We start from the raw sequence: 22,362 nt of genomic DNA, 5'->3' as shown, positions 1-22,362 counted from the left end.
TCCAATATCTATTTTAGACATTTTCAAACAGAAGTGGAACCCTTCAAGTATAGCAAAACTGAGTTAATCTGACCTTTGCATTCAAGTCTCTCTCCCTTGTTTCTGCATTTCTTCGTAGAGCAGAAAGTTCCAAAATCTCCTTATTTAAAAATTTATTCTGGGTTTTGTAACCCTGAAGATTGTCCTGTTAATAAAAATAAAAATTGAAGTTTACCATCTATAGATATTGACATTTAAACTTCTACTTGACAATATACAGTAGAATATAGGACAAGCAGTCACTATTAGATCTTGACTTGACCTGAAGAAAAGCTCTGTGTAGTTCGAAAGTCTGTATCTCTCACCAACAGAAGCTGGTCCAATAACAGATACTACCTCGCCCATCTTGTCTCGCTATTAGATCGTGTCAGTTAAATATCACTACCAAACCACATAATATTATTTTCTAGCCTTGCACAAAAAAAGCCAAACTTACATTGCCAGTACAAATCTCCAGGAATAGGTTCAATCAATTGGTACCATATATATGATTACTTCAAAGGCTATGTCCACGATGCAGAAATACACATATCTAGCAAAAAGCTCACTCACTTTAACCTGTCTAAACCCTGACCTCCAGAGCTTGAAGTTATGTGGTGAGTGAGAGAAAGATGGTACTTTTCAAACAAACAATCATCTCTTGCTACTCCCACATCTTCAACATTCCTCATCTGCTACATCCACTTCTGTTAGTAGATAAAATACTATTTGCTTATTCATTTCTGTAGTTTAATCCCTTATTATCAAGAATTCCTTATGCTCTGATGTAGGAAGTTGCGGATGAAATGACAAAAAGGGATTTTCCCTTTGAAAGTTTTATTTAAATAGGAACACAATCATATTCCAAATTGTTTTGGAGTAATTATCCAATGGCAAGCAAGCTTAAATGGTAGTTTACCAAAAATACAAATTTTGTTTGAACCCAAACTCCAATATCCTATAAAACTGTGAAAGGAGTTAGGGGAGAAAGTAGGTCACTAGCAATAGGGTCAGCACTATTAATTCTGACTTTATTGCTGGTCTATTCCTCCTTTTACGTCTAAGTCACCTTTCCGTCATTTTACATTGGTCTTTTATTTCCCCCCCTTATTCCTTTTACTCTCATTTATGTTTACCATCTCTTCTTTGTTTCTGACTCTTCTTGTTTTCTCTTAGAGCTACCATATGTTCGGATTTCCCCGGACATGCCCGGCTTTTCAGTCTATAAATAGACGTCCGGGGGGGATTTTTAAAAATCTAAAAATGTCCGGGATTTCCCCCCGGTCGGCTATTTATAGACAGAAAAGCGATGGCCAAGCGCCGCTGGGAACCCAAAGCCCCTTCCCGGCTCCCCCCATCCCCTGCAGCCTTACCACGCTGTCCGGCCCCGCAGCTGTCTTCCCCCTCCTCCACTCCCCTGAACGCTCCGCCCACCTGCTCCTCCCCCTCCCCTGCTTCCCGCGAATCACATCTTCGCGGGAAGTCTGAAAAGAAGCAGGGGCAAGCGGGAGGCAGCAGCAGGTAAGCTGGGGCGGGGGGCACGAGAAGGAGAGCTCCGGGGAGGCGCGGCCCTGGCTGAGCGGCTCCCTCCGGCCCGGGCCGAGAGGCGCCTGGCGGCCCCAGCCCAGCTCGGGCCCCAGCGGCTCCGGCCCCGGTTCCGGCCTCAGGGCGGTGACCCCGGTTCCGGACGAGCACCCCCGGCCCGGCTCGGGCCCCAGCAGCGCCGGCCCTGGTTCCGGCCGAGCGCCGGCCCAGCCCCGGCCGAGCACCCCCGGCCTGGCCCGGCTCGGGCCCCAGCAGCGCCGGCTCCGGCAGCTCGGGCCCCAGCAGCGCCGGCCCTGGTTCCGGCCGAGCTCGCCAGCCCAGCCCCAGCCGAGCACCTCCGGCCCGGCCCCAAGCCCCGCAACCCAGGCCGGAGTGCAGCCCGATTCCTGGGCTCTTTAAAACCGGCCCTGGTCAGGGGACAGGGAGGGGGGGTTGGATGGGTTGGGAGTTTGGGGGGGGGGCTGTCAGGGGGGCAGGGGTGTGGAGAGGGGTTGGGACAGTCAGGGATAGGGAGTGGGGGGGTTAGATAGGTCGGGGGTTCTGGGGGGCTGTCAGGGGGGCAGGGGTGTGGAGCGGGGTCAAGGCAGGCAGGTAGCAGAGGGGGTTGGATGGGTCAGGAGTTCTGAGGGTCCTGTCAGGGGGCGGGGAGCAGTTGGCTAGGGCATGGGAGTCCCCGGGGGTCTGTCTGGGGGTTGGGGTGTGAATATGGGGTGGGGGTGTGGATAAGGGTCGGGGCAGTCAGGGGACAGGTAGGGTCGTAGGGGGTTCTCAGGAGGGGGCAGTCAGGGGACAAGAAGCAGGGCGGCTTAGATAGAGGGTGGGGTCCTAGGGGTCAGTTAGTGGCAGGGGTCCCAGGAGGGAGCAGTCAGGGGACAAGGAGCGGGGGGAGGTTGGGGGTTCTGAGGGGGGCAATCAGGGGGTGGGAAGTGGGAGGGAGTGGATGGGGGCGGGGCTCCCGCCCCCCCCCCCCCCGTGTCCTCTTATTTGCTTGTGGAAATATGGTAACCCTATTTTCTCTCTACCCCCTATTTTTTCCCCGGTATTCTTGATTACTTCTCAAGGTATTCTTCCTCCATAGCAATTACTGTATTCACAGGCGCCGACTTTCCAAAGTGCCCGGGGGGGATGGAGGAGGGGTGCTCAACCCCAGTTCACCCCAGGCCATGCCCCCACTCCACCCCTTCCCTCAAGGCTCCGCTCCGCCTTTTCCTGCCCCCTCCCCTGAGCGTGACGCATCCTCGCTCCTCCCACGCCTTCTGAATGCAGCGAAACAACTGATTGCGACAGGCGGGAGGTGCAGGGAGGGAGGGGGAGGTGCTGGGGGCGAATTGATGGGGGGCTGCCGGTGGGTGCTCAGCACCCACCATTTTCCCCCCGGGGGTGCTCCAGCCCTGAAGCACCCATGGAGTCAGCGCCTATGACTGTATTACTGAAAACACAATATACTGTACTACAGCAGAATGGACCAGCACAACACTTTAGTGGCTATGGATTATATTGTCCTGCAGGGAGCAAAATGTAGATCCCAAGCTCCACTGGGAAGAGAAAAAAAAAAAAATTTCATGGGTGTGAGTATTCTAGAGCAATGCTGAAGGTTCTAGTGATCTCCTACACAGGATGGCCTATTGTGAAGCATTATAGAGACTAGGGATTCCTCTACCCCCAACGGAGAGACACACTGCTCTTACTTTTAGTCTGTCCAGCTCCTGTAGTTCCTTGTTAAAAGAGGATGACATGGAAGAATTTGCTGTTCCACTTTGGGAGGATGGATTGTCCTCACATTCACTGAGCTGACGAGAGAGTTTCATGATCACTTCATCTTTGGCTTGAATTGTTTCCATTAACATACCCAGCTGCTCATTGAGTTCTCCAACTTTGCATTTCAGATTCTTTACTTCCTGCTGAAGACTATCTTTTTCCAGATTTAGCTTTTCAAGCTGGTTGTTGAGACCCAAAATCTGATCATCTTTTTGGTGTAGCAGCTCTAATTTGTCTTTTGGAACCCTGTCACAAAGATGGCTTGCAAAGTATTTATCGTACTGGGAAGACCGGACTGTCTGCTGCAAGAGTCGCACAAGTTCCTGAAAAGAGTAAAGTAAAGTGAGGGTGGAGAAAAGGCAGGCGATATTACAGCCTAAGAATATAATTATGTAAAACGAAAAAAAAAAAGACTTGGAATATTACATAAAGTAACAAGTGCAAATGGAATACAGTCAGTGGGTTTTTGGAGGCCACTGAAGCAAAGAACAATAATTCTAAGTGGGTACATACACCTGGCACACCATTAACTGATGTATGTATTAAGCTATATTATGTGTCAGGCTTGCAGAAAGCAGTGTCAGCTGTGGCCCATTAGGTAGCTGAAGAGTGGAATTGAGCTCATTAAGAGGAAGCTCTAATAGGCTATATATTTCAATAGAATGTAATGGGGCTATACTTCTGGGATAGAGGAATGGAACTCCTCCCCTAAACTAAGATGAAGGGTAGAGCCTGGGAATGAGACTCTCCTGTGGGGCTCTCCTGGGGGCCCAGTGAAGATGGATCTGGAAGTTCACAGTGGTTTGAAGAAACATGTAGCTGTGTCTAGGTTGAACCAGGGCCTCACGACAGTGGAGATACTGGTAGATTATTTTGTTCCCTAGAATAAAACAGGATACAGCAGAGAGAACTGTGCCTATAAGCCTACCTATCAAGCCTGAGATCCTTGGAGGCGTTTGGAGCAACCCTATGGATTTCGAGAGATAGGTTTCCCATGTAACAGGAAAGCCAGACTCTCTTTTCTTCATCCTCCCCTGGGGTTTATCACCTTTCTTTGGGTATTTTATTCCAAAGAGCCTGAACTGCTGAAGAGAACAGTTGGAGCCCTAACCCAGCTGGAAAACCTCAAGTCTCTTACAAAAGTGCTCTGCACAATCAAGGAACCAATGCTGAATTGACTGGTCAGAGATGAGGTCACTGATAACCTAATGGCTATCAGCATATCACATCATCACCTGGGGTTGGTAGTCAATAAGGAAGCGGATGCTAAGAGAATCTATCCGTATACAGTGTTGACTCCAGGCTTGATTATTTTAACTCATATCTAGGAATGAATGTACATACCCTAAAAAAGTTTCAACTGCTACAAAATGCAGACTGTTTAATCATATAAGTTACTGTGAACACACCCTTCTGGTGCTCAGCTCCCAAAGAACCCCAGTTCAACATATCTGTCCTGATATTCAAAGCTCTCTGCTAGATTAGCCCTAGCTTTCTTTAAGATAATAATTCTTGGCTACGTAAGAAGTAGCTATGACAGCTATGTTCTATTGGACCAATGAAACTATCAACCAACTGGGAGGAGACCGGTGAGTGTAGAAGTAAGAATTCTCACAGGAGCTGGATCTAGAATAGGGAATTCACTCCTACGAGAGGACTGACTGCTTTCCACAAGTAAATGTGGAACTCATTTAAATTTAATTAGCTTTCCCTTCAATAAGGTCACATAGGAAAATTCAAAACAACCCGCCTCATAATCTAATAAAGTTGGAAAGAAACAGAGTTGTTTCTACTAGCTTTAAATATGTGGAAAACACTCATTTACTACAACAATAGGGGCTATGTAAGTACCTACACAGTGTGTGGATCAGTACTTAAAGCTGCTGGTCTAAGCCTTGTACCATGCTCTATCAAACCCTGTTGGTGATACAGACTGTATCCAAATTAGGCATAAATGCTTGTTTTTCTCTAATGTGATTAGGAAAGAGATGGATCTCAGACATGAGAAGTTCTCTGAGGGAGAACAAAGGGGGACTGCAGATACAGGGGGTGAATAGTCTTTAATTCCCTGCAGACATACTCTGGAAAGCTGGTTTCAATGGGTAAATAAGGGAGGATATAAAAGCGAAAAGAGCAGTTACTGAACCCTATGCAACCTAAAGACTTTTCCATCTCTTGGTACTCTGTTTTGAGATTTTCAAATGCACAGGTACATTTAGCATTGGTGTTTGTAGTTTAAAAGGGTGGATTTACTCTCAGTTGTGGACAGGCCTGACAATGCTGTGCTTGTCCTTCTTGTGTGAATTACCTTTTGGCTCGACAAATCTTTCTTTAGCCTTTCCAACTCTTCTTGCTGGCTTTGAAACTTCAGTTGCATTTCAGAAGCTAGTTTGTTGCCATTCCCAGAATTCCATTCAACTGGAGATGTGTCACTGCTATTCCGATTTTTGCTTGATCCAATCATTTCTTTCAATGGACGTCTTGCTTTGTGTGGAATGCGGCCAAAATCAAATGGAAAGGCTGAACTAGTCACTCCTGTGTAAAACAATTTGTTCTAGAGGTTTCAATGCATTCAAAAAGTTTCTTTATAAAATATATGTCTGCATTTGCTCATTAAAATTAGACTTATACCAAAGTTTAAACACACCCAACACATCATTGTTGAGTATGACTCATTTTCCAAGTTGCTTCCTTTGACATCTCTTTTGGCATTAAAGGTCTTTTTTTAGAGAGACCATGAATGTGAGACTGAGGAAATACGCTTGACGAATTAAACAGAATTTTACATACTCACTACAAAAATGAAAGACTTTCCAAGCCACCAAGTTTACTTTGCCATGGAAGCAAACTACAGTTAACTGTTAAGATTTCTTCTGTTTTAAACAACTATGGCCCTAACCTTAAAATCAGACCCAACAGGCAGCCACACCTGTGCAGCACCATTTAAGCTACTAGTGTTCTCCATAGGTGTGAGGGTCCTCCTGAATGGAGCAGATTGCAGGGATGAGTGCTTTTGTTTAGACAGAAGGATGCTATCTCCTACGTTAACTAATGCTTCAGGACAACCGAAGAGCTCTAAAGAGTTGTGCAAATTTTCATGAAGTTACTCCAAAAACTTATGACTATAAGAATTAATCAAAGCATAGATACATTTCCCATCCATTATCCCCCTCCCTCGTCAAGTAGCAGCAACCAGGAAGTTGCTTCATCCACTTTGGATGAAGAGTGACACCTCTGAAGTCTGAAGCCAGTGACTCCCCTGAGTGGCTGGCTCTACATAAGATTATAACCAAAGATCTTGACTCTTTCCTTCCCTCTTGTAGCCCTGCGTCTCAACAACAAAACAAAGACACGCCTGCCCACGGAGTCAAATACAAGAGATCTCTCGTATACCTTCGTCACATGCACCACAGAATACAGTACTATGGACAAACCACTGTTTGACCCTTGAATACATCACAAGGAGATAATTTCATGTGCAAAGGAATGGTTGTAGATACAAAGATTTGGTTTGCAAAGAAATGACTGAATTCTTGTTATATTTTCTGAAGATACAGCTAACAGTGTGGTATATTAACAGAAAAAGAATCTTCTGGTACCTTTGCTTCCTTCTGATGCATGTTTCCGCCTTTCTTCCAGTGCCATTGACTCCTCTAAGTCCTTTTGGGTTGGATCTAACATCTCCCACTCTTCGCTGGTATAAAACACACTCTTACGATTTTCACTGTTTCCTTTTCCAGATCTTAAGGAAGACATTGAATTTCTGTGGAATAAAGAAAATAATCACAGAGATGCCATTTTCTCTCTTGAGGGGGGAGTATATTTTTTTTAATTTACCTTTTTAGTCACATCATACATGTACACCTTATGAAAATCACCCAAACAACATAAACTTTCAAAACACATCAATGAATCCTCTTTGTTAAACAGAGCTTAAATTAACAAAACCAACGCTAAATAAAATGCAAACAAAAACCAAGTAGTCGTGTCCTGTAATACCTACCATCAGTATTTAAGCGCTGATCATAACATATTCAAGGGCCAGGAGAGTGGCTTTGCTGCAGCACGTGGTACTGTGAGGCAAATGACCAAAATACATGAGATCCCTATGGTCTTTCACTCCTGGCCCTGCTCTATCCATTTGTTTTGGCAGTGAAACATTTGGTTTTTCTGGGGAGTGGGGCTTTGTTTTTTTTGTTTTTAATCTATTTATTTAAATAGTTCTTTATTTTAAATTTAGGGTAAACAACTGCTAAGTGTTAAACAGAATAGGGAGTATGCAGGTCAAAAGGCTACTGTGTATTATCGTATCACAAACTGAATTAACATAAAATTGGGGTCATCCAAAAGCGGAATCTATTGTAGTTACACAGATGTTGAGGAGAGAATCTCCATGCTAGTTAGAATGCTGCCAAGCTATTTGCAAGGGACTTGCAAAAGGCAATCTCTAGAGTCCAAGCTGACAGTTTTGTAGGAAGCGTAACCTATTTTTCATATGAGTAAAAGATTTTATGTTGTAGAAGCACTGTAGTCACAAAGGCCTAAACCAACACTGCATATCAATATATTTGTGCACTTCAGACAGATCTGAACATTGCATCTCAAGTCTCTTTCTAAATGTAGCACCGCTACATTTTAGGATCAGTTAACTTGTCAAATACAAGTATGTTTAATCTCCAGCCTTTAAGGATGGAGGTCCCATCTTCACCCTTCCCTGGAAGCAGCTCACCTCCCGTTTACGGAAAAGTAATTGACTTACAATGCGTATTTGACCATATAGGTGTCTCACTATTGAGACTATTTGCTGGCTTGACCCAATGCTTCCCTAAAGTTTAACAGGAAATCTGTCGTCTGAGCTAAGTGATCCGATACACTATACATATCACAATACCATGATTCCAAATAATTTGGTTCAATTAAGCAGTCTGATAATGATCATTTTGATACAGTTTTTTTAAACCACAATGTAATCCTTCATAAAGCAAGGAACATCTGATTTGCAAACTTGGCTGGGATTTGATTATGTATTCAGTAATCTTTTCATGGCTATTCTTTCTGTGTGTGTAGGACTACACGATCCACATGGGAAAGTGAGCCAGTTATTTCTAAGTCACTGGTTCAGATCCAGCCCCGGTCCTTAGACAGACATCTACAAAGTCTGTGTGGAGTGAATGTGGCAGTCTCCGACTAGTTCCTGGTGAACAAGAATCCACATCACAAAACTCAGAGACATCTCTCTAGGAATTCTCAGTATAGAAGCAAAGGATTGAGCTATTCTCTTTCCACAAGAGGTGAGCTTTCCACTGTCCATGCCTGTCTTGTCCTGTGGCTGGAGGACTTCATTCTTAAAGGCCATCAAACCTCCACCTTTCCAGAGTTTTAAGATAACTATGTTTAGAAAAAAAAGAACAGGAGTACTTGTGGCACCTTAGAGACTAACAAATTTATTTGAGCATAAGCTTTCGTGGGCTAAAGCCCACTTCATTGGATGCACAGAATGGAACATATAGTAAGGAGATATATGTTCCATTCTTTGCATCCGATGAAGTGGGCTGTAGCCCACGAAAGCTTATGCTCAAATAAATTTGTTAGTCTCTAAGGTGCCACAAGTACTCTGTTCTTTTTGCAGATACAGACTAACACGGCTGCTACTCTGAAATCTATGTTTATTTAGAAAGAGTAATGAGGCAAGAGAAACAATAATAAGCAAAAGGTACTTGAGAATGTTTTTCAAATATTCCCCATGAGGGCAAGTATCATCATAGTTGGTGTTCAATTTCTACATGTACTTTTCATAAGGACTTTGTTTGCTGACTCTTTGAGGATTGAGGATTAAGAATGTGCTATTGGACTACAAATTAAGAGTAGAGAGTAGCTGGTTGAATTCCTTTATAATATGTATTTAAATAATTAAATACAGCATACCTCCCCCCACCCCTCCCATTACTGAAATTTATGTAAAGCAATAGTACCACAGGACTTTAGGTTTACAGAGCTACAACAGCAAACCAAGGTAGTTTATTCTTTTAAATAATATTTTAATTATATATAGTTACACAAAATCTGTGAAAGTTCAAAATGATCTACTGGCTCATTCTATATTATGAAATCCCATCATATGATTAGGTAACTCAGGGGTTAGTACAGTACATCCTTTTAAACAAACAAGACTCTACATAAACAAATGAGGCTGCAGGAACTGTCAGCATAAGAAGGAAGGACTATTCAGCTCTGAACATTTATCTGATCCAATTAGTTTTTGGTGGCTTTAATTGTTGAAAGCTGATTTAAAATGAAAGCAACTTCCAGCTTAGGCAAGTGCAATTAACGTGCACATATAGTACATTCTTTATATGAAACATACTCTCTTCACTTCCCTCTTGTTATTTCTTTACTGTTGCTTAGGGCATATGCAGATATTACAACAAGCCCTTGCTGTCAAGCAGATGTTAACCATATGTTAAAGCTCTACACAAAGAACTACTGTGATGAAATTGTGCTGCATAGCTAAAGAAGCAAGAATGGTCTTGTGTTTAAGACACTGACCTAGGGGACTCAGCAAGTATGGGCTCCCAGCACTGCCACAGACTTCCTCTGAAACCTTGGATAAATCCCTTCATCTCCATGCCTCGGTTCACTTTCTGTACTATAGAGTTAACAATAATTCCAAATTCACATCCATGAAAAATGCGTCACGGACCATGAAATCTGGTCTCCCCGCCGTGAAAACTGGTCTTTTGTGCGCTTTTACCCTATACTATACACATTTCATGGGGAAGATTGGTGTTTCTCAAATTGGGGGTCCTGACCCAAAAAGGAGTTACAGAAGGGTCGCAAGATTATTTTAGTGTGGTCATGGTATTGCCACCCTTACTTCTGCGCTGCCTTCAGAGCTGAGTGGCCGGAGAGCAGCGGCTATTGGCCAGGCACCCAGCTCTGAAGGCAGCTCCCCACCAGCAGCAGTGCAGAAGTAAGGGTGGCAATACCATACCATGCCACCCTTATTTCTGCCCTGCTGCCTTCAGAGCTGAGCTCCCGGCCAGCAGCCACCGCTCTCCAGCTGCTCAGCTGTGAATGCAGCCAGCAGCGCAGAAGTAAGGGTAGCAGTACCGCAACCCTCCCTACCACTTCTTTTGGGTCAGGACCCCTACAATTACAATACCATGAAATTTCAGATTTAAGTAGCTGAAACCATGAAATTTATGATTTTTATAATCCCATGACTGTGAAATTGACCAAAATGGACCGTGAGTTTGGTAGGGCCCTACTAATAGTGTGCTGCAAGAATTAATTAATCCATCTTTGTATAAGGCACACAGATACTAAGGTGCTGAAAACCACAATATGACCTATACAAATAAATAAAATTGTTTAAAGTTTAGATACTATCCTTCCCATTCCTCAACTATATTAGCTCTGCATCTTGGGTATTTCTAGGTTCTCTATCATGTCAATAGCCTGCTTAGCCATCATTAACTATTATATTACAGTAAAACTCAATTCTAATCAGGTGAAAAACTGATTTTTATTTGTATTTTAAGTTTATGATTATGAAGATGTCATTAACTACCCCTTAAGGATTGGATTCCGTAAGCACGCTATAAGCAGAAATTGCTTACAGCTAATCAGAGTTCTATCTTACACACAAAAAACTATGTTAAAAGAACATTAAGATTGCAAAGTCCAGCACTCAAAAGTTAGGAAGTTTAAATAAGGTTGCCTATGCAACTTTCATTTGGGTCCCTCATGCATATGCATTATGATACAGTCTTTGCTTACATGATCACATACTATATTTTTCCCCACAGGACGCCACCTTATTCAGTGTACTGAATCGACAGTGCTCAGTTAATGAGCAGCTCTACAATATTTTCTTTTATCCTCATTATTCAATGCGTGGGCCTAGACCTTATTTACTGCACACTATTCAAACCCTGCTCTGAAGACAGAATTATTAATTTCCTCATGGGCTTTTCCATGGTGCGCATCTCTACGGTATTGATACTTCAGAAACAATTAATTTATCTTCATGAAACCCTGTGAGATGAGGGAGGTTTATCCTCATTTTACAGGTGGGGAACTGAGACGCAGATATTAAGGTCAAGAGTAATCACTAATTTTGGACGTCCAACTTGAGATGGCTAGGATTGGATTTTCAAGAATTATAGAACACTTTATATGTTCAAAGCATAGTTCCTAATGACTGCAGATGTAAGTGCTCAGCACTTCTGTATATCAGACACTACAGTCTCAGGCTGTGCACCCAGAATATGAAAAATACACAGTCAGTGACCACCTGTGAAAAGTTTGGTTGAAGTGATTTGCGTAGCATCACACAGGATCTCTCCAGCACAGGCAGTGATAGAACCCAGTTCTTCAGGGCAGCACTCAACTGCCTTAACCATGAGACCATCCTTTCTCTTCCTGCAGCCTCCTACCTCATTCACGACACACCTTCCGACTTCTGTGCCTAACTAATTGCATTTAAAGGTTTTCTTATTTAACTCAACTGAACCGGTAAAAAAAATAAAAAAAATTATTCTCAATGACAGAACAAGAAGGATGTGGCCTAGTTGACAGGACAGCAGCCACTGCATCATGAACTTAACCTCATGGGGAAAGGATCAGCTGTCTTTTGAACAGTAGCGGAAGGTCACTAGACAGATTATATGAAATGTTCATAAAGAACCTACAGTAATAGGAGAGCCAGAAGTCAGTCACTGTACGACTGTTATTGAAAACAATTGGTGTCAAAGAGTGAACTCAAGTAAACTTGTCTTAAAATAGTTACTTCCATTCCATGCTTTTAAAAAAAAATGTTTCTTACTTTAAGAAAGTGGTTGTCATAACTTGCTCAATGTTGGCCTGAACTTCTTGTATTTAATCTACAGTACATATCTTTTTTAAAAATGGAACAAACAAACAACTAAGAATATTAATAGGGTTTTTCATCTCCAAACTACTATGTTAAGTATTAACTAATGAATCACCATACCACCACTGAAGTAAGCAATTACTACTCCCATTTTACAGAAAAAGGATAGGATGCAGAGTGGTTAAGTATTTAACTTGCCCAAGGGTACAGAGAAATAGATCCTGGCTCCTTGTCTTGTGCTCAGACCATAAAGCTATTGCTAACTATCTGACAGATTGTTCATTTTAATCAGATGTTTTACTAACACTACTGTATCTCTATACCCAACTCTACCTGTTAAATTAGTAATCCTAGTATGTATAGACAGTCTACTTTAAGAGATATTGTGGCAATGGACAGGCCACTAATTTTTCCAATTTCTTGCTTAATTTGTACATTGTATCTCTTCATCTTATACTGGCCCCATCACCACAGTATCTGAGCAACTTGTAGTATCATTGTCCATTTGCTAGGGACTAGTACAATTCTTATGTGGAAAAAAGAACTTACTTGATCTCAGTACCCCATTGTTTTAGGGAGAAATTGATGGCACTTTGTTGGACTGGTGCTGGCTGGCAAGCTGCTTGTTCTCCTACCAGTTCCGTGGGAGCAGTCTCCACAGCTAGGACATTTCTAGCTTTCTCTGCTGAGACATTTGGATTCAGGATATTCAAATCTGAGAAAGGAAAGCAACATTTGTTTATTATGATGATTTTATCACCTTAAAAATTGCACAAGGCCCCCACAAATGCCATGTTCTTAAAAAAGTGTATTTGAACAACAGAAAAATAACAGGACTTAGTCTTTATCCTCAGTATGCTAAGATCTCATTGCATTCATATTGTTGTGCACCAGCTAATAAAATCTCAGAGGTACACAGTGTACTACATGGCTGAAAACAATATATTGCAAATGCGTAAGCTGAAGAATGTACTATGGGTAGCACAAGGTATTAGTTTGAGGTTTTTAGCAGAGGCCTTCTGCTAACCCTCTGCATAGCAGTTATTTTCACCCCAGTGCAGTTTCAAAGTAAAATACAGCCTTTGTTGATGTTAGCAATGAGCAGGCTTACAAATATCCTGCTTTGAAGTCACACAGCAGATAAACAGGAAGCTCTCTCAGATTCTGAAATGTTAAAAGGGAAAGTAGAAGATAAAACATTTAAAAAATATTTGTTAGGATGCAGAACTCTGAAGAACTGTCTAACAAATCAGAAAGGTAGCTGGTACCTTACACCTCTGAAAATCTGGGGTGAAATCCTGAATAGGCAACAGTGAATTTGGTGCTCTCATTTTATATCTTGTGCTGATAAAGTCTTGCAAAAAGTTCCCACAGGGCCAAACCTTAGTCTTACAGAGTCCTAAATTCTATTGGACCATCGTTGAATGAAGGCCAGCATCTAGTTAAAGGGTCCTTAGCCTGGTCTACTGCCATGTGCACACAACACCTTTGGGTGCACCTTTCAAGCACTAAGACTGACATGTTTTTATGTGTACTTTAAAAAAAAAATCATCTGTGCATGCAGATGTCGGTGTTTGCTTGGTCTGCATGTACAGTCGTCAATGTTGCACAAGCACAACTGGATGCAACCTTCTGAAAAAAAATCAAACCCAAGCTATGTGCATATATTTAAGAGTGCAAGTTGTAGAGTTCATGAAAAAAGCTAGAGTATATGCTGAGTACACAGTTTTCAAATACAATTTTGCTTAGGCAAAACCATTCCTTCATACACCTCATTCGCCCCAAAGTCCGTCCACAACTTCTCAGTGAGGACTATTTTCCAGCCAAGTTTCAACTTTCAATCTTCAGCCACTTTTGCTGTAGCCCTATTAAAAAAAATGGTTGCCAAAATATTCTTACCATGACAAGAGTGAAATTTTGCCACTTTTTCCTAACTCAAACAGCTGATTTGAATAAAAAAAAAACAATCTCTGATAAAATTCATTTTCTGGAAGAGAAAAAGTATGGAAAATTTCAACCCAATAGCCAAGTTCTTCAAAAAATGATGGGCATCTGCGAACGAGATTATAAGTAACAGCAACATACATTTTCATCAAGTCCTCACTCGTCTCCAGCAATAGTTTTCATCCAAAACCACTATACAGTTCGGCACAACTGACAAGAATCTCTGCTCCTGAGCACTGATATAGCAAGCATGTTTCAGCTCCAAGAGTAGTGTGTACACTGGCAAAAACTGCATAAGGCACCTGCCTCAGCCCATAACTTTCAAGAGTAAACTCAACTGGTTACAAAAATTAACAGCTGCAATCCCAGAAAATCATCAAGACTCTCTGCTTGGTTCATGACAAAGCAGGCCTTACATGTAAGCCAGGGGGGTAAATTAGAGTAAACAACCTTGAAATATCTTTATGACAAATATTAAAAAGTTGCCCTGTGCCACAGGAAAAACAAGTGTAAATCCAAATGGTTGTAACCAGAAGCTGAAGTTTTATCAATTCTACTTGCACTCACTTTCCTGAATTACAGAAAGTAAAGGTAAATCACAGACTGATTTTGTTACCTCTTATGTTTTATGCGTATGCTTTAGAGTGTGCCTTTAGCAGCAAGACAATCTGAAGCAGTTTTCTGAAGCTCCATGTGTATAAACAAAAGTTCAGATTTACAGCTAGTCAAACAGAAAATACAAGAGCTCATGTACTGAATGGAATTGTTTTACCAAGTATTGATTTTTGTTTCCGAATACTTCATGTAATATTCCAGTATTTTCTTTTTAATATGTGTGATTGCCTTCCTTCAGTTTCAGTTCCCAGCATGGACTTCCATAAGCTTTTGGCATTTCTACAACCACCACCACAACTCTTAGCAGAAAACCTCAACACTGCTACAAAGTTTCTTGTACAAAGCTTTACCAGCCAAGACAATTTATGCAGTTATGCATTGCGACAGCAGAACAAATCTACATTTGACTAACTGCAGGCACTTGGCAATGAGGGCTGTAAGAGACCCTGAATAGAATGCTTATGTGAGGCAGAAATCATTGTAGACCCTGCTGCAGAATACAACCAAATGGCTCCAATACTAACAGTACAGTTCTTCTATATTGTGTACCAGTCTTAAGCAAAACTTGCAACTGAAGTCTTTTATAGAATACTTGTGATCATACTGCAGTTTTGAAGATGGTAACAGATTACAAGTAACTTTAGTAACTCTGTAAATTGTGCGCCAGATATGGGGTGGAAGAAAGAAAAACAACATCAAAACCATTCTCACATTTTCCCTCCATTACATTTTGGAGAACTAGGTTGCATAACTCAGTGACTAAAGTATAATTAATGAACTCTTACAGCCACTTGGGATGGCATCTTATAGTTCCTGGCAAACAGTAATTCACCTCTTAAACCAAACACTCAAAACTGGGATTATGGAACACATCTTCCAGTCTCATGCACAACAAAATACACAGTCATAGGTCTATCTACTGTAGGTAATTGTACAGTAGAGAACATTACTAGGGTCATGAACAAAAGTGGATACCAAGCTCTTACAGCACTACATATGGCCAACCTGAGTGGATAAACGGAGTATCTTTTTTTTGGTGGAGTTAGTCCATTTACAGTCACGAACGAATGTTCCACAGAAAAAAATATTAACTGTACACATTCATTGTGTAAAAAAGAAGTTAGTTTTCATCATGCTGTGTGTCTATCAATTCTGCAATTGTTTTCTGACAGGTGGCACAAAATATAGCATGCAACAGATGATAAAAACATCTGCTACTAATTACAATGCAAGATTGTAAGCAGAAAAGGACAGCTTAATTTCTTCTCTCTGGAAATACTGTGATCCATGATGTCAGCAGTCTGACAGTCTCTTAAAAAAATGTTCTTATTTTAATTGCTGCTTCAGCATGGTTTTCCCGAACTCACTACGGGTATGTCTACACTGCAATTTAAAAACTGCAGCTGGCCTCTGCCAGCTGACTCGGGCTCGTGGGGCTCACGCTAAGGGTTGTTTAAAGGCAGTGTAGACATTCGAACTGGAGCGTGGGCTTTGGGACCCTCAACCTCACAAGGGTCCTAGAGCTCAGGCTCCAACCCAAGCCTGAAAGTCTAACACTTCAATTAAACGGCAGCCCCCCATCAGCTTCCCTAAGTTCTCTATGCAGCAGCTGCCCAGCGAGCTATCAATTGCCAGGCAGTAGAAGCTGTCCCTCCCCCCACTGCACTGTGCTGCTCCTGCCCTCTGCCTTGGAGCTGCTCCCAGGAGCCTCCTGCTTGCTGTGCAGGGAGGGGAGGGGGGAAGAGGTGTGCTAATGTCAGGATGTCCCCCTCCCCCTGTACCCTATCTCCACAGAGCAAGGGGGTGGGGGACACGACAGGGCTCAGGACAGAGGGAGCTTGCTGGTAGCAGCTGCTTTCTCAATTTGCCGATCTACTTAAAAAGGCAGTGTTCTTAGAGTGGAGTCAGTGTACTTAAAGGGGCAATGCGCGTCTCTCTCTCTCTCTCTCTCACACACACACACACACACGGTGTGTCTCTCTGTCTCTCTCTGCCTTGCTGTGTCTCCTCCCTCCTTCTGTGCTGCCTTGTAGAGTGTGAGGCTACATTAACAACTATGTGTTAACCCTTGAGGGCTCAGCCGAGTGCTAGTTCATCATTTAGCAGTAAGGCATTCCATGGGAAATATCTCACCCTCTTCCACCCCCTGACTCCACCACCTCAACCAAGCTTCACAATCATCATTGCTGTGTACAGTATTAAATTGTTTAAAACTTTTATATTTATTTATATTTAATTTAATATATATAAAAATAAAAAAAAAGAGAGTCTTTTATCTGGCAAAAAAACATTCCCTGGAAAACCCCCCCCCCTTTACATTAATTCTTATGAGGAAATTGGATTCACTTAACATCCAATCATTTCGCTTAAAGTAACATTTTTCAGGAACATAACTACAACGTTAAGCGAGGAGTTACTGTATATATACTGAAAATATGTTCTTAGATTCTGTATCAAGGTATGAGTCACCATCAGAAACAGGTTTTCTGTCAGACAAGAGATGTTTATTCGCCCCTCTCTCTCTGTAAATGTAAATTAAGCATAGTAAGCTAACACAAAGGATATCAATTTACATACAAAGTCAATAGAGTGATGTGAAGTCAACTGGGAAGGAGCACACAGGAAAACACAAGTCCTACTGGTTATACTGTCTCTGAGCAGAGACAATGAGCTTTAGGGAGTGTAAGTAGAAGACAAAGAGGAGATACCCTTGTCCTGCACCTAGGAAGTAAACTTGCAGTGCATTTATATTAATGAAAATGGAATCTCAGCCAAACGTGGCTGAAAATACTGCAGAGGACTTCAGGGGTGAGAAACTTCTTTAGACAGGAGGTTAGCCTGTTACTTAAGGTTAGTCTCTAGAAAGCACATGATGATTTTGTTTTATATGTAACCTTTTGTTTCCAATATTCTTACTCACTATCACTTGACCCTTTAATAAACTTTTGTTGTTTTCACTATAAATATATTTAAGTGTTGTGATATTTAAGCAAGGTGCTGAGCCTGAGTTGAATCACACAAGATGGTGTGTACACTGTTCCGTTGGGGATGGCAGACCTGGTATTTCTATGGGTGTTCAGTGGATAAGGGACTGGACACTACAGGGAAATGTTTCAAAGGGACTCAGGGACTGGGGTTCAACTATTGTTAATATGCAAGACAAGGGCTAGCATTGCCCAGAGGAAAGTACTTGAGTGGTTAACGAGCTGGTGGTGTCGGAGTGGACACCCAGTTAAGCACAAGCAGGACTCCCTCACACTGGAGGCAGTGAAGGTGATAACATGACCAGTCTCGTGGGTAACCTGAGAGCCGTTAAAGAAAGGTACGGATCCCGTGTCAGTCTAGCACTTCTAACAAGTACCTATTTGACTCCAAAACATCCACATACAAGTTGATTGGGGAGAAAAGCAAATCTTGCACCTGAACAGTGAGTCACTTTACTCAACATCTAGAAGTTTTTGGACAGATGCAGTAGCAATTACAATATGCCTCACTATACTATGGTGAAGATGTATGCAAAGGATTTTAAAACCACATTACATTTATGCACATTCCTTTGTTGAAGCAATTAAATATATATAGCTCATCACTAGCACAAAATGCACACAATTGTTTGACTACAAGAAAAACAAGTTACTGTGTAACTATCTAGGCTCTCATCATAATCTTCCCTCTTTTTTAAAGTGGTGTTTTATTTTAAAAAAGTTAACACCTTTTTTGTTGTTTTCTTTTAAAAAGAAAAAAATTAAGCTTGATGAGTTTCTTTTCTTTGAGAAGGTTTCCACATATACCTCCACAGCTAACGAAAAATGTCAGTCCGGGTTTGTCAAACAAACAATCTGACCCAGTAAAAAACAAAATGTAGCTTTAAAACTTTTGTTCTATTAAGGAGATCACTAGATAAAGCACTAATAATGGAGATCAAAAGTTAATGAGAAAAGTAGACATCCCCACCAGTATTAGTTTGAAGCAAGCAATCCAACATTTAAAAAGAGGCTACATCCTTCAGTCTTGTGGTGAAACAGAATATTTGAATTATTTCATCAGATATGAAGTATTTTGCAGGAATTAATGTATAACACAATATTATTGGAAACAATGGTAACTGCAATAGGTCATTTGGGGTTTCATTACCACTTTACCACCTTCCCTTAATAATCAAGTACTTGATATCAAAGTCAAAATAAAAATGGATTCAATATTACAAACAGTGGAGGATGTCAAAAGATTAATGTGTAAGATGTGCTCTGGTTGAGCTCCAGTTTACTTATGGCTTTTGTGATACAAAACAAACTTGGCTGCAAAAAAATAAGATGGAAGCAAATGAAAGCCTCCTATCCCACCTGAAATTTTTTAAAACCAAATTTCAAACAGGAGGGTGCCATTTTCCTAAGGCACCACTGAGGAATGGTGGAATTCAACTCCAGGTAGTAACAAATTCTGTGATGACAGCTCAATCCATTAAATATATAACAGGAAATAAACACCACACTGATATGCAAATGAAGTGATAGACATTGATGTATACAAACAAACATCTAAATAGGATTTTGTGGTGGGGGGGGGGGGGGGAAAGAGGTAGCTTTGTCCTTCTGTCACGAAGCAGTGGAAAGAGAGTGATTTCCTTGCTCATCTCTGGCCTGGTTACAAATTGTTGATACAAAGTCTGGGCCTCATTCTGTCACATTACTTTGAATAGTACCTTATGCTATGAGTGGTCCCACAGCAGGAGGTGGCATAAGCAGGCCCTCTATGAAGAAAACACATCTCATCTCCTCCATCTCATCTCTTCCCTAATGTTCTACAAGAGTTGTAAAAATTAAAGAACTCCAATTGCCACCTTCTTACATTTATACAGCACTTTTTATCAGCTCACCACAAAGGTCTTTGCAAATAATAACTAATTAAGCCTCACAACATCCCTGAAGTTGGTAATTATTCCTATTTTGCTGGCCATAGAACCTGAAGCCATAGAAAAATTGTTCTCATGTGCTTTAATAACTACTCACTTACTGAAAGGATTTTTATTCAAGTTTTCCAGAAAGCTTGCCCACTTTCTTGGGCAGAGTCGCAGCAAGAGAAATTTCAACATAGTAATTTCCCCCAAAATATTATTAGTATAGAACTTGAAAATATGAGCTTATTGAAAATGCCTCCTCAGCCATAATCATAGCATCACTATTGGGGTGCTAGAAATATATTTTAAGATATCAATAATTCAAAGAAACTGAGTCCAAACCATGCTCCTTTAAAATATCAGGATAACTTTGTGTCTGGCCATTATATGAACTAAACATCAGTGTTACTTATTAGCTGGAAGGGAATCTGAAACGAAAGACATCTACCACTGTTCAACACTTTTGCTAGATATATAATCAGAGGAAATTATCCACTAGTCAGTGATTTCGTAGACTTCAGAGCACCTTTCGTAGATTCCAGGGCAGGGTGAAGAAGAATGCTCTTAAACTATTTCTCTTCTACTCCTGTCTTTCTCAGACTAAGATAATTGGCTTCTAACTACTTAATATGGGTGTGCAATTTTGAATATACAACATCTCCATTCAGTTGTTTTCCTTTATGTCTTAATGCTAGATATACTGATAACTTCTCAATGAATACTTAATTGATGAAGCATTAGGCATGGTGCACTGTTGTAAACAGAATTGTGAAAAGCTTACTGACATTGAAAGCAGTTGTTGCAAGTTATGTCAAAATATATGGGGCTTGTTTTAAATACACAGTGTACCAATATTAAGAAACTAAATGTAGATGAATGCAGTAATATCAGATCGCCTAAAAACGAAGAACCAAATGAACAAACGGAAGCTATATGAAATTCCAAGAAACTAAAAGTTCAAGGCACTGGAAAGAACAAATTATTTACTTGACATCCATGAACAGTACAATGGCTCCATTAAAAGAAATACAAAAGTAGTGTTACTATATTTGCTTTTCATAGCCCACTTCTTCATAAACATGAATATTAAAAGAAACTAGTAACAAGAATGCCTCCTTGTCAAGGCTACATCAGACAGAATGGTAGGACAACCTCTACTTTTCACTCTAAAATGGTTTAAATTAGAAATCTGAGTAACTGAAAGAAAAGAAAAATTACTTCTCTCGTATAATCTAAATTAAAAAAAAATGTTTCTTGATCTGAAGCAGCACTACTTCACCATTCAGATGATTACTACTGAACCTGCTTTTAAAGACTCACTTTTATAATGCAGCTTGTATATTCTGCTACAAAGTATGTAATCAATAGTACAGTAGGAGGTTTTTACAAGTTATAGACGTAATTTACAGCCTCTGATCAGAGGGGAAAAATCCCCTCCCTTCGTAAAGCACCTAACGATCTACAGATATAAATCACTGTAATTGGCGCGTATTATTTTTAAAAGTTTAAACAAGTAGTAAGAAAGAGAGACCTAGTAAAAATAACTAGTCTCATATTTTCAAACTCTCTGTGGTAGAAAACAGTCAAACTACAACTACTCTCTCAAATGTAGGCAAGGAATGGGTTAGAGGGTAGTGCTGCAGCAGGCCAACAGGGGAATCTGAACTTTGGGGAGCAGGGGGGGAAGACTCGGCTTAAATTTCCTGTTACTATGGAATGAACCAGTCTAAGCCAATGAATTTTAAAGCCTTTTGAGTTTTGTCAAATATTGGAAAAATATACCTGACCTTAAAAGTCTGCATTAGCCCAAGGGAGCTTTCTTTCACATCCCATTTGGAATACAATAGAATTACTTCAAGATCTACTTCCCCATTTCTGGATATGATGGAAGGCATCAGTTTTCTGCAATAATCAAAGAGCAAACCAAATCGAAGTGTCTCTCCTACATCAGCAAAAACATAAAAGTTTGAAAAATGCATTGCTGCACTTTCTAGACCTCTTATATCTCTGAAAGTTTATATTAAGCTCGACTAAAGATATTCTCTTTCTGTCAAACCACACAAGCAAATTTGAAGTAAATTTCACTGTCTGAAAGGTTGGGAAAAAACATTAAACTTCTAATGAAAAGTTGATTACTAACTAGAGCTGCATCCACCTCTCCACACTTTCATAAGGACAACTATCAGAATTAGTTCTGAATATACTAGGGTTACCATATTTGCACAATCAAAAAAGAGGACACGGGGGGGGGGTGCCCCCGCCCTGCCCCGCCCCGCCCCCATCCACTCCCTCCCACTTCCCACCCCGACTGCCCCCCTCAGAACCCCCAACCCCCCCCGCTCCTTGTCCCCTGACTGCCCCCTCCTGAGAACCCCCCACCCTAACTGCCACCCAGGACCCTACCTGTCCCCTGACTGCCCCGACCCTTATCCACACCCCCACTCCATATTCACACCGCCGCCCTGGAGCCCGAGCCGGGCCGGAGCCACTGGGGTCGGGGCCGGCGTGCTCGGACGGAACCGGAGCCGCTGGGGCCGGGGGTGCTCGGCCGGCGCCGCTCAGCTGGAACTGGGGCCGGTGCCCCGGGGCCCGAGCCGGGCCGGGCTGGGGCCGGCCGGGGCCGGAGGTGCTCGGCTGGGGCCGGGCTGGCCGCCCTGGGGCCTGAGCCGGGCCGGAGCCGCTGGGGCCGGGACCAGCACGCTCGGCCGGA

At 41.8% G+C, this 22,362-nt stretch overlaps 1 protein-coding gene across 1 annotated transcript in view; it reads right to left on the bottom strand.

Moving 5' to 3' along the window:
- TBC1D2B (TBC1 domain family member 2B) overlaps nt 1–22,362 on the bottom strand; it is a 63,437-nt gene that overhangs the window by 13,662 nt on the left and 27,413 nt on the right. The window contains exons 3-7 of the mRNA XM_024200572.3: nt 12,746–12,911; nt 6,921–7,084; nt 5,630–5,856; nt 3,252–3,644; nt 74–184 (exon numbers count right to left, since the gene is read on the bottom strand). Coding sequence (XP_024056340.1) covers nt 74–184; nt 3,252–3,644; nt 5,630–5,856; nt 6,921–7,084; nt 12,746–12,911 — 1,061 coding nt within the window. The remainder of the gene's footprint in view (nt 1–73; nt 185–3,251; nt 3,645–5,629; nt 5,857–6,920; nt 7,085–12,745; nt 12,912–22,362) is intronic.

This window comes from Terrapene carolina, unplaced genomic scaffold (assembly GCF_002925995.2).
Source record: "Terrapene carolina triunguis isolate 2854851 unplaced genomic scaffold, T_m_triunguis-2.0 Scaffold67, whole genome shotgun sequence".
Taxonomy (NCBI): domain Eukaryota; kingdom Metazoa; phylum Chordata; order Testudines; family Emydidae; genus Terrapene; species Terrapene triunguis.
The sequence above is the reverse complement of the archived record's forward strand: the minus strand, read 5'-3'. Positions and strand labels throughout refer to the sequence as shown.